The 14,317-nt window shown below is 40.8% G+C and overlaps 1 protein-coding gene across 1 annotated transcript in view; it reads right to left on the reverse strand.

The window, feature by feature from the left end:
- Nucleotides 1-14,317, reverse strand: part of LOC134324835 (signal-induced proliferation-associated 1-like protein 1) — a 92,666-nt gene that overhangs the window by 36,010 nt on the left and 42,339 nt on the right. Inside the window, exons 4-7 of the mRNA XM_063006712.1 lie at nt 9,218-9,406; nt 8,597-8,771; nt 7,343-7,446; nt 5,436-5,593 (exon numbers count right to left, since the gene is read on the reverse strand). Coding sequence (XP_062862782.1) covers nt 5,436-5,593; nt 7,343-7,446; nt 8,597-8,771; nt 9,218-9,406 — 626 coding nt within the window. The remainder of the gene's footprint in view (nt 1-5,435; nt 5,594-7,342; nt 7,447-8,596; nt 8,772-9,217; nt 9,407-14,317) is intronic.

The following is a 14,317-nucleotide window of genomic DNA, read 5'->3' on the forward strand; positions in this document are numbered from 1 at the left end:
TCTGGGACACTTTGGACATGTCTGCCATGGGAAATCAGTGTCTCAGTGTTGCCACATTATTCAGTTTTATAAAAAAAATTATTTTTTGGGACAACAAACCTAGATTAAACAATGTAGTCAATGAATGATTCTGAAAACATGAGTTAACATTTCTATGTGTTTAAGCCTGGCTTATAAATTTTCCCAACACAAGTTTGGGAACCTTTAGATAGTTGGAGAAGTGCTTTCATAAGACACTCTGAAAAGTACTAGACAAACTTGTAGCACACGAAAGGTCTCTAAAGATGATAAAGGGGGTGGGCAGAAGCTTATATATATATATATATAAATAAATAAATAAATAAATAAATAAATATATACATATATAAAATAAATTATATATATATATATATATATATATATATACAGTGTATCACAAAAATGAGTACATCCCTCACATTTCTGCAAATATTTCATTATATCTTTTCATGGGACAACACTATAGACATGAAACTTGGATATAACTTAGAGTAGTCAGTGTACAACTTGTATAGCAGTGTAGATTTACTGTCTTCTGAAAATAACTCAACACACAGCCATTAATGTCTAAATAGCTGGCAACATAAGTGAGTACACCCCACAGTGAACATGTCCAAATTGTGCCCAAAGTGTCAATATTTTGTGTGACCACCATTATTATCACTGCCTTAACCCTCCTGGGCATGGAATTCACCAGAGCTGCACAGGTTGCTACTGGAATCCTCTTCCACTCCTCCATGATGACATCACGGAGCTGGTGGATGTTAGACACCTTGAACTCCTCCACCTTCCACTTGAGGATGCGCCACAGGTGCTCAATTGGGTTTAGTCCATCACCTTTACCTTCAGCTTCCTCAGCAAGGCAGCTGTCATCTTGGAGGTTGTGTTTGGGGTCGTTATCCTGTTGGAAAACTGCCATGAGGCCCAGTTTTCGAAGGGAGGGGATCATGCTCTGTTTCAGAATGTCACAGTACATGTTGGAATTTATGTTTCCCTCAATGAACTGCAGCTCCCCAGTGCCAGCAACACTCATGCAGCCCAAGACCATGATGCTACCACCACCATGCTTGACTGTAGGCAAGATACAGTTGTCTTGGTACTTCTCACCAGGGCGCCGCCACACATGCTGGACACCATCTGAGCCAAACAAGTTTATCTTGGTCTCGTCAGACCACAGGGCATTCCAGTAATCCATGTTCTTGGACTGCTTGTCTTCAGCAAACTGTTTGCGGGCTTTCTTGTGCGTCAGCTTCCTTCTGGGATGACGACCATGCAGACCGAGTTGATGCAGTGTGCGGCGTATGGTCTGAGCACTGACAGGCTGACCTCCCACGTCTTCAACCTCTGCAGCAATGCTGGCAGCACTCATGTGTCTATTTTTTAAAGCCAACCTCTGGATATGACGCCGAACACGTGGACTCAACTTCTTTGGTCGACCCTGGCGAAGCCTGTTCCGAGTGGAACCTGTCCTGGAAAACCGCTGTATGACCTTGGCCACCATGCTGTAGCTCAGTTTCAGGGTGTTAGCAATCTTCTTATAGCCCAGGCCATCTTTGTGGAGAGCAACAATTCTATTTCTCACATCCTCAGAGAGTTCTTTGCCATGAGGTGCCATGTTGAATATCCAGTGGCCAGTATGAGAGAATTGTACCCAAAACACCACATTTAACAGCCCTGCTCCCCATTTACACCTGGGACCTTGACACATGACACCAGGGAGGGACAACGACACATTTGGGCACAATTTGGACATGTTCACTGTGGGGTGTACTCACTTATGTTGCCAGCTATTTAGACATTAATGGCTGTGTGTTGAGTTATTTTCAGAAGACAGTAAATCTACACTGCTATACAAGCTGTACACTGACTACTCTAAGTTATATCCAAGTTTCATGTCTATAGTGTTGTCCCATGAAAAGATATAATGAAATATTTGCAGAAATGTGAGGGGTGTACTCACTTTTGTGATACACTGTATATATATATTAGGGCTGTCGAAGTTAACGCGATAATAACGCATTAACGCAATCTTAATTTAACGCGATTAAAAAAAAGTGCCATTAACGCAAATTCTAGTTCATGTTGAGACTTGACTGGTAGAACAAACGTTTTAATGTCGGACTTGCCACCGTTTTTCATTTGCGGTTTGTTAACAAAATGTAAAAGAGCGTCGTAGCATTTGCACTTGCATAATAAAGAAATAAATACACGCTATATTCACAAGTTGTCGGGAGCAGAACACTTTATTAACTCCTTCTGTTACGGTAAAGAATACCGGACAGCTGAGTCAAGCACGTTAGTCCATGAACTATGGAAGCCCCAAAGGGTCAAAACACACTCACTTCGTGTAGAAACGTCCATCAAACCATTGGATAGTATTACTGCCTAGTATGTGAGTGAATAAAACTCCCTTACAGTTTTCTCTTGTCCCAGCAGTTTTTAACATCAGTACATTTAGCATAAAATGTGTTCACCATTTTAATTGTAACATTTCACTTAAAAATCCTTGTTTTCTATAACATTTACACAGATTTTTTTAAATGCGATTAATCGCGATTAACTATATGAAATTCTGAGATTAATCGCGATTAAAAATTTTAATCGTTTGACAGCCCTAATATATATATATATATATATATACAGTGTATCACAAAAGTGAGTACACCCCTCACATTTCTGCAGATATTTAAGTACATCTTTTCATGGGACAACACTGACAAAATGACACTTTGACACAATGAAAAGTAGTCTGTGTGCAGCTTATATAACAGTGTAAATTTATTCTTCCCTCAAAATAACTCAATATACAGCCATTAATGTCTAAACCACCAGCAACAAAAGTGAGTACACCCCTTAGTGAAAGTTCCTGAAGTGTCAATATTTTGTGTGGCCACCATTATTTCCCAGAACTGCCTTAACTCTCCTGGGCATGGAGTTTACCAGAGCTTCACAGGTTGCCACTGGAATGCTTTTCCACTCCTCCATGACGACATCACGGAGCTGGCGGATATTCGAGACTTTGCGCTCCTCCACCTTCCGCTTGAGGATGCCCCAAAGATGTTCTATTGGGTTTAGATCTGGAGACATGCTTGGCCAGTCCATCACCTTTACCCTCAGCCTCTTCAATAAAGCAGTGGTCGTCTTAGAGGTGTGTTTGGGGTCATTATCATGCTGGAACACTGCCCTGCGACCCAGTTTCCAGAGGGAGGGGATCATGCTCTGCTTCAGTATTTCACAGTACATATTGGAGTTCATGTGTCCCTCAATGAAATGTAACTCCCCAACACCTGCTGCACTCATTCAGCCCCAGACCATGGCATTCCCACCACCATGCTTGACTGTAGGCATGACACACTTATCTTTGTACTCCTCACCTGATTGCCGCCACACATGCTTGAGACCATCTGAACCAAACAAATTAATCTTGGTCTCATCAGACCATAGGACATGGTTCCAGTAATCCATGTCCTTTGTTGACATGTCTTCAGCAAACTGTTTGCGGGCTTTCTTGTGTAGAGACTTCAGAAGAGGCTTCCTTCTGGGGTGACAGCCATGCAGACCAATTTGATGTAGTGTGCGGCGTATGGTCTGAGCACTGACAGGCTGACCCCCCACCTTTTCAATCTCTGCAGCAATGCTGACAGCACTCCTGCGCCTATCTTTCAAAGACAGCAGTTGGATGTGACGCTGAGCACGTGCACTCAGCTTCTTTGGACGACCAACGCGAGGTCTCTTCTGAGTGGACCCTGCTCTTTTAAAACGCTGGATGATCTTGGCCACTGTGCTGCAGCTCAGTTTCAGGGTGTTGGCAATCTTCTTGTAGCCTTGGCCATCTTCATGTAGTGCAACAATTCATCTTTTAAGATCCTCAGAGAGTTATTTGCCATGAGGTGCCATGTTGGAACTTTCAGTGACCAGTATGAGAGAGTGTGAGAGATGTACTACTAAATTGAACACACCTGCTCCCTATGCACACCTGAGACCTAGTAACACTAACGAGTCACATGACATTTTGGAGGGAAAATGACAAGCAGTGCTCAATTTGGACATTTAGGGGTGTAGTCTCTTAGGGGTGTACTCACTTTTGTTGCCAGTGGTTTAGACAATAATGGCTGTATATTGAGTTATTTTGAGGGAAGAATAAATTTACACTGTTATATAAGCTGCACACAGACTACTTTTCATTGTGTCAAAGTGTCATTTTGTCAGTGTTGTCCCATGAAAAGATATACTTAAATATCTGCAGAAATGTGAGGGGTGTACTCACTTTTGTGATACACTGTATATATAAATTTTATCCTCAAAGTTGATGTGTTAGAAGCATCTCCAAAACTGCAGCTCTTGTGGGGTGTTTCCGGTCTGCAGTGCTCAGTATCTATCAAAAGTGGTCCAAGGAAGGAACAGTGGTAAACCGGTGACAGGGTCATGGGCGGCCAAGGCTCATTGATGCACGTGGGAGTGAAGGCTGGCCTGTGTGGTCCGATTGTAGCTCAAATTGCTGTAGAGGTTAATGCTGGTTCTGATAGAAAGGAGTCAGAATACACAGTGCATCACAATTGCAGGGGGACCAAAACAATATTAGGAAGGTGGTCATAATGTTATGTATATAACATTAATAACATAACATATACACACAAAAACAACCCTGACCCGTCGAGGCATGGACTCCACTAGACCCCTGAAGGTGTGCTGTGGTATCTGGCAGATTTTAGCAGCAGATCCTTTAACTCGTGTAAGTTGTGAGGTGGGGCCTCCATTGATCGGACTTGTTTGTCCAGCACATCCCACAGATGCTTGATTGAATTGAGATCTGGGGAATTTGGAGGCCAAGTCAACATCTCAAAAATGCTGTTGTGCTCCTCAAACCACTCCTGAACCATTTTTGCTTTGTGGCAGGGTGTATTATCCTGCTGAAAGATGTCACAGCAATCAGAAAGTGACCCGGTCGCGGGTTTACCACTGTTCCTTCCTGACCACTGCAGACCGGAAACACCACACAAGAGCTGCAGTTTTGGAGATGGTCTGACCCAGTCATCTAGCTGTTGTCTCGCTCAAATCCTTACGCCTGCCCATTTTTCCTGCTTCTAACACATCAACTCTGAGGATAAAATGTTCACTTGCTGCCTAATATATCCCACCCACTAACAGGTGCCGTGATGAAGAGATAATCAGTGTTATTCACTTCACCTGTCAGTGGTCATAATGTTATGCCTAGCTGGTGTATATACACACACTGTATAGTGTTTCATAACCAGCACTGATTTTTTTCTTGAATTTTTCTATTTGTATCGCTGTAGGAACAGTATAGCAAATTCTCCACCAGTAAAGAGATTTATATGGTTTATATTAGTTTTTGCAGTTTTTAAACACTACAGATATCCTTTATTTGGCAGCTTCGTTGGACTTGTTAAGTTTACCTGTAGCAGGTGTTTTCAGAACAGGGATTGTGAACACGGACGATGATGAAGACATGTTGGAAATGTGAGCGGATGTTTTTGGGGGTGAAGGGATGTGCTCCAGGCTCCTGAAAGACGATGGTGACTATATCATTCCCAATGTGCCTTTTCCTCAACAACTGTAAAATAAAGAAACAAAGTAAAGTCAAACATTGCGGTCACCACAAACAAATCAATAAAAACAGGTCTGTGGTTCTCAACATGTTATCACACCTTCCTTCCTTAAACTACTTTTGCATCACTGACCACTAGACACTCTGACAATCATAAGCAAAGACACAATCTGATAGAACACTTGCTTGTTTTGTTATTAAGCAGATAATAGTGGCAATGACTGATAGACACAACTCTGGATAACTGTTTTCTAGGTCACAAGTACAGTAAGATCATGCTAAAAAATAGATAACGCATTTAGAATTTTACAGGGAACTAAACTTCAGCAAACACCAGCAAATCAAATAGACCAGTAAAGTACTACGTAAATTGCTGGTGTTAACTGATTTAAAGGTGTCTGGAAACAATGACTAACAACTAGTAAAGATCAGAATGTAGACAGGCCTCTTTCTTAAAATTGCCACCATTTATGGCCAAGTTTTCCAGTCACTGTAACAAGCCCACCGCCGTGGAGATCGGTGGCATGACTATACTTCTGACTCCCAATTATGGCTGGCAGATGGCGCCTGGAGGCGCATATGATTTGGTGTGACAGTTCTTCTTAACTAACAGTCACTTGCTGCACTTGAGAATTAATACGCTCCAAGTGGAAGTGTTTTTATTTATTAAGTTCTTCCTCACAGAGTTGACTCCATCCTGTTGACAACATGCTTTTCTCTTTAAAACTGTGATGCCTCTTTTTTATGAAGCCAGCACACTTTTAACTAGCCGATGTCAAAGCCTTTTTTGGGCATCACAAATTAACGGCCCTGGAAGAGCAAGCTGGCCCTGAGATGGCATGACTGCCCTTCTCCAGAGAAGACCCAAGTGGGTGGGGTGGGATGACGCTTGTCTATTGTTGTCGCAGCTGGTTTTAGGTTTCCTTTCTTTCGGAGGTGCTTTGAGCAACCTGTCCTATTGTAACAACTAGTTTTTATTTCCGTGCTATCCCTTTTCTGTCCACTGTCTCTGTTGCAGGCTGCAGATGTTTTTGCTGTTTTCATTTGTTACTTTGGCCATTGCTTTTATTTTCCAATTATACTTTTTGTTTGTGGCTTTTAGCATCAGTATTGTTAAGGCTTAGTTAAACATCCAGCAAATTGGGTTCATTTTTGATTGTTGGTGCGAGACTACACGTGACGCGATCCGTCCTGTTACAGTCACTTTCCACAGATGACAAAACTAGTTTAGAGTTTGTGGCTGGTATCACAATTATGTTCACAAGTCTGTGTATGACAGACTGAGTAAATAAATAATTAAATAAAAATAATGTCTGTGAAACCAAAAGCTTACCAAAAACTAGTACAGGTAAAGTGATTTGTGTTATTAATTTTATTACTAAATCAACATTAAATGCAGTGGCAAGAAGATGCTACAAAGTGTTTAGCCTTGCACACATGAACACAAACAAAACATTATTTTAAATAATTATTTCAAGCAACTAAGTTAATTAAACTTTGGTTAAGAAAACCAAAGAAGGCAGTTAACAATAGCTGCATTCGAGGCAGCATCCTACGCTAATACAATGCATAAAGCACTGCAAGGATTACACAGATATGACAAAACCAATCAGCATCTAAATAAATGCAACAGTAAAATCTCTAGAGATATTAAGTTAAATCATGTTGAAATGTATTATTAGCAGGATTGCAAAGGCTAGAAAGAAAATACTTCACATTTATATAGAACAGTGGAGGGGGGGATTGTAGCCTGACCTGTTGTTTGTTGTTAGGAGTGTAGGGCAGCATGGTCGATACGTGAAACATGATCTCATAGTCTTTGTACGCTGTGTACAGTGAGTGTGTTCCTGTGGAATCAGCTGGAAAAAATAGGTAAACAAATGTAGCATTAGTAACAAGAATATTAATAATGATGATGATGATAATAATAATAATAGGAAATATAAAACAACAGTAAGGAGTAAAATACTGCATATGTTAATCAGTTTAAACATTGAATTAGAAATAAAATTATAAAGAAATGTTCTCAATCGTTAGTAAGTAAATGTTTGAATGGCACAGTGGTCTAACAAGCTAGGCATAATACACTATTTTAATTAATAGCATTTACAACGCAGTTAGTTGATGGGTAAGGGCCTTGCTCTGGGGCCCAACAGTGTCAGCTTAGTGGTGATTTTAATGTCATGTTTTACACACTTTGATTACATTCATGACAGACACAGTAGTTACGCAAGATTCATCAGTTCCCAAGTTTAATGTTAAACACAGTCATGGACAATTTTGTATCTCTAATTCACCTCACTTGCATGTCTTCGGACTGTGGGAGGAAATCAGAGCTCCCGGAGGAAACCCCTGCAGACACGGGGAGAACATGCAAACTCCACACAGAAAGGACCTGGACCGCCCCAACTGGGGATCGAGCCCAGGACCTTTATGATGTGAGGCGACAGTGCTTCTCTCTGAGCCATTGTGCCGTATCAAACCAACAACCCTCTGATCACTAGTCCAGTACCAAACCACTGAGCTATCACTACTGTACTGTACTTAACTGTATTTAAGTCTTGGTGGTGCAACCAGGCTGGCAGGTGCATAACAGCCGCAAAGGGCAGGATAGGGAAAAAGCTTGATGTTCAACAGGTGATGTTATGACACCCAGAATATATATAAATATATATATATATATATATATATATACAGTATATATAACTGATTACATTTTATATGCATTGATCATCAGTAACCACATTTATAATAAAGGTCGTGGCTGTGCTCAGGGAGCAAGACGGGTATAAACCAAACGATAACATGGTCAAAAAGGCTTTGCAAATTTATGTTCCACTACTATTCAGAAAATCCATTGACTTCAGTTATCCATTTTCAATTCTGTTATTCTATTATACTGTATGTGGCAAGTAAACATATGATCTCATATAAAGTATCTTAGTAAGCATTTTCCTCTCTAATTACTAAAAGAGCAAGTTGCTGATGTGGTTAAAATGCTAAACTTACTCTTGGTGTCCAGTTGGGCTCGGTACTTGCTGAACCCTTTTAATCGCACTTTCTCTCCCAGAAGCTGCAGGAACTCTACAAATGCAGGACCAGCCATTTCATTGTTGTACATCTCTTCTTCTGTACTCTGACCTGCCCGGCAGTACATTACACCCACCTTCACCTGGAAACTGAGCTGGAAGAGAACACAGCCAGAAAAAAAGTGAGAATGAGCCAGAATAACCAAACTGCAGACAGCAGAGCAGTAAATTATAAAGTGATCATGAAGTGTATTTTGGATCAATATTGTCAGACAGTGATCCAGTAGAGCTACAGCTGTACCCTGTGAACTACTGAGACATTGAACAGGCAGTACTCAAAGCATTTCTAGGTGTGGCATGTTTAAATTGTCATCATCTTACTAGCACCTACTAGCGTGGCTTTCCATATGTGATACGGCTCTGTGCTGATACCCAACACAGATGATAAGAAGCAGACACAGACTGGACACATGTCAGAGGGGGCGTTTCCTCCTACCTTAGTCATATCTTCTGACCAAGGAGAGCCGTGACTAACACACATCCTCTCTGACACGTATACAGTAGCCAAACATAGAAAAGTTAACCATTTCTGCCTACATACCCCCTGCTCATCCAGTTTCATCAGCTGCTCCGTGACTTTAGGTGTATTCAGGGCAAGTCGCAGACACGAGATATCCAGCTCTGGCGAAAGGAACTCCAGCACTTCTTTAAGGGGCAAGCCACGAGTAGTACCATGCTTAGCAGTGGAAGGAACACAATCTTCAAGTATCGAGCCCCGCAGAGTGGTCAGCTAAACAGAGAAATGTTCATTTATTAATCAGAAACAATCACACAATAAAATACTTCAGAGATCAACTACACCCTACTAACAGCAGTTTGGGGAGTACAGGATTCTAATGCCCACCTCAGTCAATAGCATCATGGTCATAATGCTATTCATCAATGTTTATCAATGTTCATCAATGGTCAGGATCCCCACAAGACCACCACAAAGTAGGTATTATTTAGGTGGTGGATCATTCTCAGCACTGCAGTGACACTGACATGGTGGTGGTGTGTTAGTGTGTGTTATGCTGGTACGAGTGGATCAGACACAGCAGTGCTGCTGGAGTTTTTAAATACCGTGTCCACTCACTGTCCACTCTTACCTAGTTGGACAACCTTGTAGATGTCACCCATTTATTGCTGCTGTTTGAGTTGATCATCTTCTAGACCTTCATTAGTGGTCAGTTTAAAAACTCCATCAGCACTGCTGTGTCTGATCCACTCATACCAGCACAACACACACTAACACACCACCACCATGTCGGTGTCACTGCAGTGCTGAGAATGATCCACCACCCAAATAATACCTGCTCTGTAGTGGTCCTGGGAGAGTCCTGACCATTGAAGAACAGCATGAAGGGGGGTAACAAAGCATGCAGAGAAACAGATGGACTACAGTCAGTAATTGTAGAACTACAAAGTGCTTCTATATGGTAAGTGGAGCTGATAAATGGACAGTGAGTGTAGAAACAAGGAAGACAACTTGCAGAATTAATTGCTGCCAAATTGACTTTCACACAATATTAAATAAGAGTTGGAACATTTTTGTAAATAAGAGAAATGAATTTTAAGTTTCAAATTATTTTATAAAATTTCTAAAAGCATGTTTTTACTTCAGCATTGTGGGTGATTAAGTAAGACTAGAATGTAAAAACAGCATTTTATTCATTTAAAATCAAAACCATGATACAAAATGTGCAAAAAGACAAACAAGTAGGAATGATTTGTTTTCAAGTTGGCAAACGTGTAATCAAATAAGAGAGCAAAATAAAATGCTCAATAGATTTTACCTGATCACATGAGCAGCTGAACAGGATAGACAGGTTTAACAAACCACACAAAAATAAGACGATTACAAAATCTGTTCCCAACCTTAAATAACTGATTCATCAATATGATTAATTCATTCAGATGACAAAATAAGGTAGATTTTTTTCTATTTTATTTATGCATTTTCTCCCAATTCAGTGTAGTCAATTTGTCTTCTGCTGCTGGAGGATCCCTGATTGCAGTTGAGGTGGGTATACTGCTGCCCACGCCCCCTCCGACCCGCATGCAGCCCCCAGAATCCCTTTTCACTCATGCATTCTGCACAGGCGCCTCTCTATCTGCTAACCAGGGTCCTTACACAACGTTTGGAGACCCCACCCACACAGTCCGGTCATCTCTCCCTGCAGGCACTGCCAATTATGTCCGCTAGATGGCGCCCAGCCGACCGGTGGCAACGGCAAGTTTTGAACCGAAGAGTTCAGAATCTCGGTGCTGGTGTGCTAGTGGAATATCCCGCTGTGCCACCTGGGCGCCTATAAGGTAGATTTTTTTAAACTGAAAAATGGACAGCTGTACATAAGTGTAACAGAGCTGTCACAATACAGAATCACGTCAACATGAATATCAGTAAAAATGGACAGTTCTTGGTATTAATTCAATATCACAGCAAAAGTATAAAAAAATTATTTAATTATAGATTATAATTAAGGCCCTACCTAATTCATGGCCATGAAAATCACGTCACAAACTGTGAAATAAGCATTTTCCGGTGTAAACAATTAATTTTTCCAAATTTTCCCAAATTTAGTAGGGCCCTAATTATAATACAAATATAAATTTTATAAATATACTTAAATAAAACACAAATTTGGTAATTTATTTAATTATAGTGAAAAATGCATGCTAAAGGGGGCATGAAGGTGGCACAGTGATCTATTACACTAGCTGGCCAGGGGTCTCCACAGACATGATTGGCTATGTCTGAGAAGGGGGTGGACAAAGCCCTGCAATGGATTGGCGCCATGTCCAGGATATTCCTACCTAGCACCCAATGCATTCAGGTGGAACCAGACCACCAAGACCAAGATACGTGGTTGAAGAAAATGAAATGAAACTTAATTACCAAAAACAAACTTTTACTCTAGTTGACTAACCGAATTTTAGAATTGAATTAGAATTCCTCTATTCAACTGACATTGTTGTACTTTTGTGTGTATGTAGGCATTCCTTCACATTTGAGTAAGCTTATAGGTCTGAACTTTAGCGTTGCTAAAATAGTGTGCTATTACTGCAAAAGCACTTACATGAAGTGTTTAGTGTAAATGCTTTTATTCTTCCACCTCAATTGAACTGTTGAACCATGATGGGCTGATAGTGTTACTACAGAAAATTACTACTGTCAGTCAACAGTTGCTATAAACACAGCCTACACTGTCACTTACAACTTATATTCATTTACAATTAACCTGGATAAAGTGATTATTTCAAAAAAGCCCCAAGCTGTAGACAAAAAGTGCAGCAGATTGCAGCCAGAATGAAAAGCAAGACTGCAAAAGCAGATTTATGTTTGCAATAAAGTGCAGTTCACCGGCAGTTATATAGCTAATCTGATTTCCTGCAGCTCCCCTGATAAATACTACTATCTATCATATTAAAATGGTGCAACAAAACCCTGCTTTTTTAACTGTGTCAAAAAAGGACCAACATACTTCTCACTTTTTGCATTAATTTGTCAGAATAACCCAAGTTAAATTATATCAACGTAGACATGATAGTTCTACCCACTTGTACTTAAAATATACACTGACCAGGCATAACATTACGACCACTGACAGGTGAAGTGAATAACACTAATTATCTCTTCATCACGGCACCAGTTAGTGGGTGGGATATACTTGGCAGCAAGTGAACATTTAATTTTTGTGTAAGGATTTGAGCGAGTTTGACAAGGGCCAAATTGTGATGGCTAGATGACTGGGTCAGAGCATGTGGTGTTCCTGGTCTGTAGTGCTCAGTATCTATCAAAAGTGGTCCAAGGAAGGAACAGTGGTAAACCGGCGACAGGGTCATGGGCAGCCAAGGCTCACTGATGCACGTGGGGAGTGATGGCTGAAGAAGTTAATGCTGGTTCTGATAGAAAAGTGTCAGAATACACAGTGCATCACAGTTGCAGGGCTGTTTTGGCAGCAAAAGGGGGACCAACACAATATTAGGAAGGTGGTCATAATGTTATGCCTTATCGATGTATATGGTTTTTTTTTAATAATTCCTTGTATAATTCCATTGTAGTAACTACATTTGAGCTTTTTACAGGTTTTTTTCTCTATAAGCAAGTATTATTTTAGTTGTTACTGAGTAAGAAAACATCTTACAAAATGTATCAAGCACAAATTTAAAAGGTTTTCCCATTTGTATATTGTGTAGGGTCTACACAATATATGGCTAAAAGTATTTGGACTGCTTGGCAGAACCATGGGCGTTTACAAGGAGTTGTAAAAAGTAGGAAGCATAAAATTAATTTATACACCTGTTAGCAATGAGTGTGACATACTGAGTAAATCACATACTGAATCTGGTAATAATAAATAACAATAATGTATAAAAACAATACATTTCAATATTAAGTGTTCATTGTTAACTATTATTACATTTTCCTTTTTATACTCTATTTATTTAAGCATTTTCTCCCTTTTTCTCCCGATTCATCAAAGTCAATAAATCTGCCACTGCTGGGGATCCCGACTGCATTTGAGGAGGGTATATCCGACACGTGTGCAGTCCTCAACCCCTTCTTTTTCGCCCAAGCCTTGGTGGCATTGCACATGAGGCTCCTCCACCTCTGCACAGGCGCATCTTTCCGTTAACCAGGGTCCTTACACAGTGTTTGAAGAACCCACCCACCAAGTCCGGCCTTTTCCTACCCTAGACTCGATGGTGCACAGCCGACTGGTAGCAGAGCCAAGATTCGAACCGGGGTGTTCAGAACCTAAGCGCTGGTGTGCTAGTAGAATATCCAACTGCGTCACCTGGGCGCAAATTTTATTCAGACTGGTTAATTAGGGACAGTGGTAGCCTAGTGGGTAGAGCTTTGGGCTAGCAACTGAAAGGTTGAGAGTTCGAATCCCAGCTCTGCCATGCAGCCACTGTTGGGCCCTTGAGCGAGGCCCTTTACCCTCTCTTCTTCCGCAGCCATGCCTTTGTAATGTGTGCAGCATGTGGTTTTGCATCATTTTGTTAGAAAATGCACGAATGTCCCTGGAAAAGATGACGTCTTGAAATTATCTTTGCCAAGGGCACTGGCACAGACCCATACCATGACAGACCCTGGCTTTTGGACTTGTTGCTAATAACAGTCTGGATTGTCCTTTTCGTCTTTGGTCCGAAGCACACAGCATTTATTAAAAAAAAAAAAAAAAAGACCTGGAATGCTCATTCATCTATCACAATACACGTTTCCACTGTATGATGGTCCATCCTAGATGCCTCCAAGCCCAGAGAAGTCGATGCCGCTTCTGGACATATTTAACATAAGGCTTCTTTTTTGATCAGTAAGGTTTGAAGTGGCATTTGTGCATGTAATTCTGTATTGTAGTGCTCGACAAAGGTTTGCCAAAGTAATCCCTCACCCATGTGGTTATATCAGCTATTGTTGAGTGGTGGTTCTTGATGCAGTGCCGTCTGAGGAATGGAATATCACAGGTGTTCAAGCTTAAGCTTGCGCTCTTGGCCTTTACGCACTGAAATTCCTTGAACGGTTTAATGATATTATGCACTGTAGAGGGAGAAATATGCAAATCCCTTCCAATCTTTCTTTGTTCTTTTGTTTTTAAACATTTCCATCATTTTTTCACACATTTGTTGACAAACTTGCCATCATTGCTCATCA

Source organism: Trichomycterus rosablanca, chromosome 13 (assembly GCF_030014385.1).
Source record: "Trichomycterus rosablanca isolate fTriRos1 chromosome 13, fTriRos1.hap1, whole genome shotgun sequence".
NCBI classification, from domain to species: domain Eukaryota; kingdom Metazoa; phylum Chordata; class Actinopteri; order Siluriformes; family Trichomycteridae; genus Trichomycterus; species Trichomycterus rosablanca.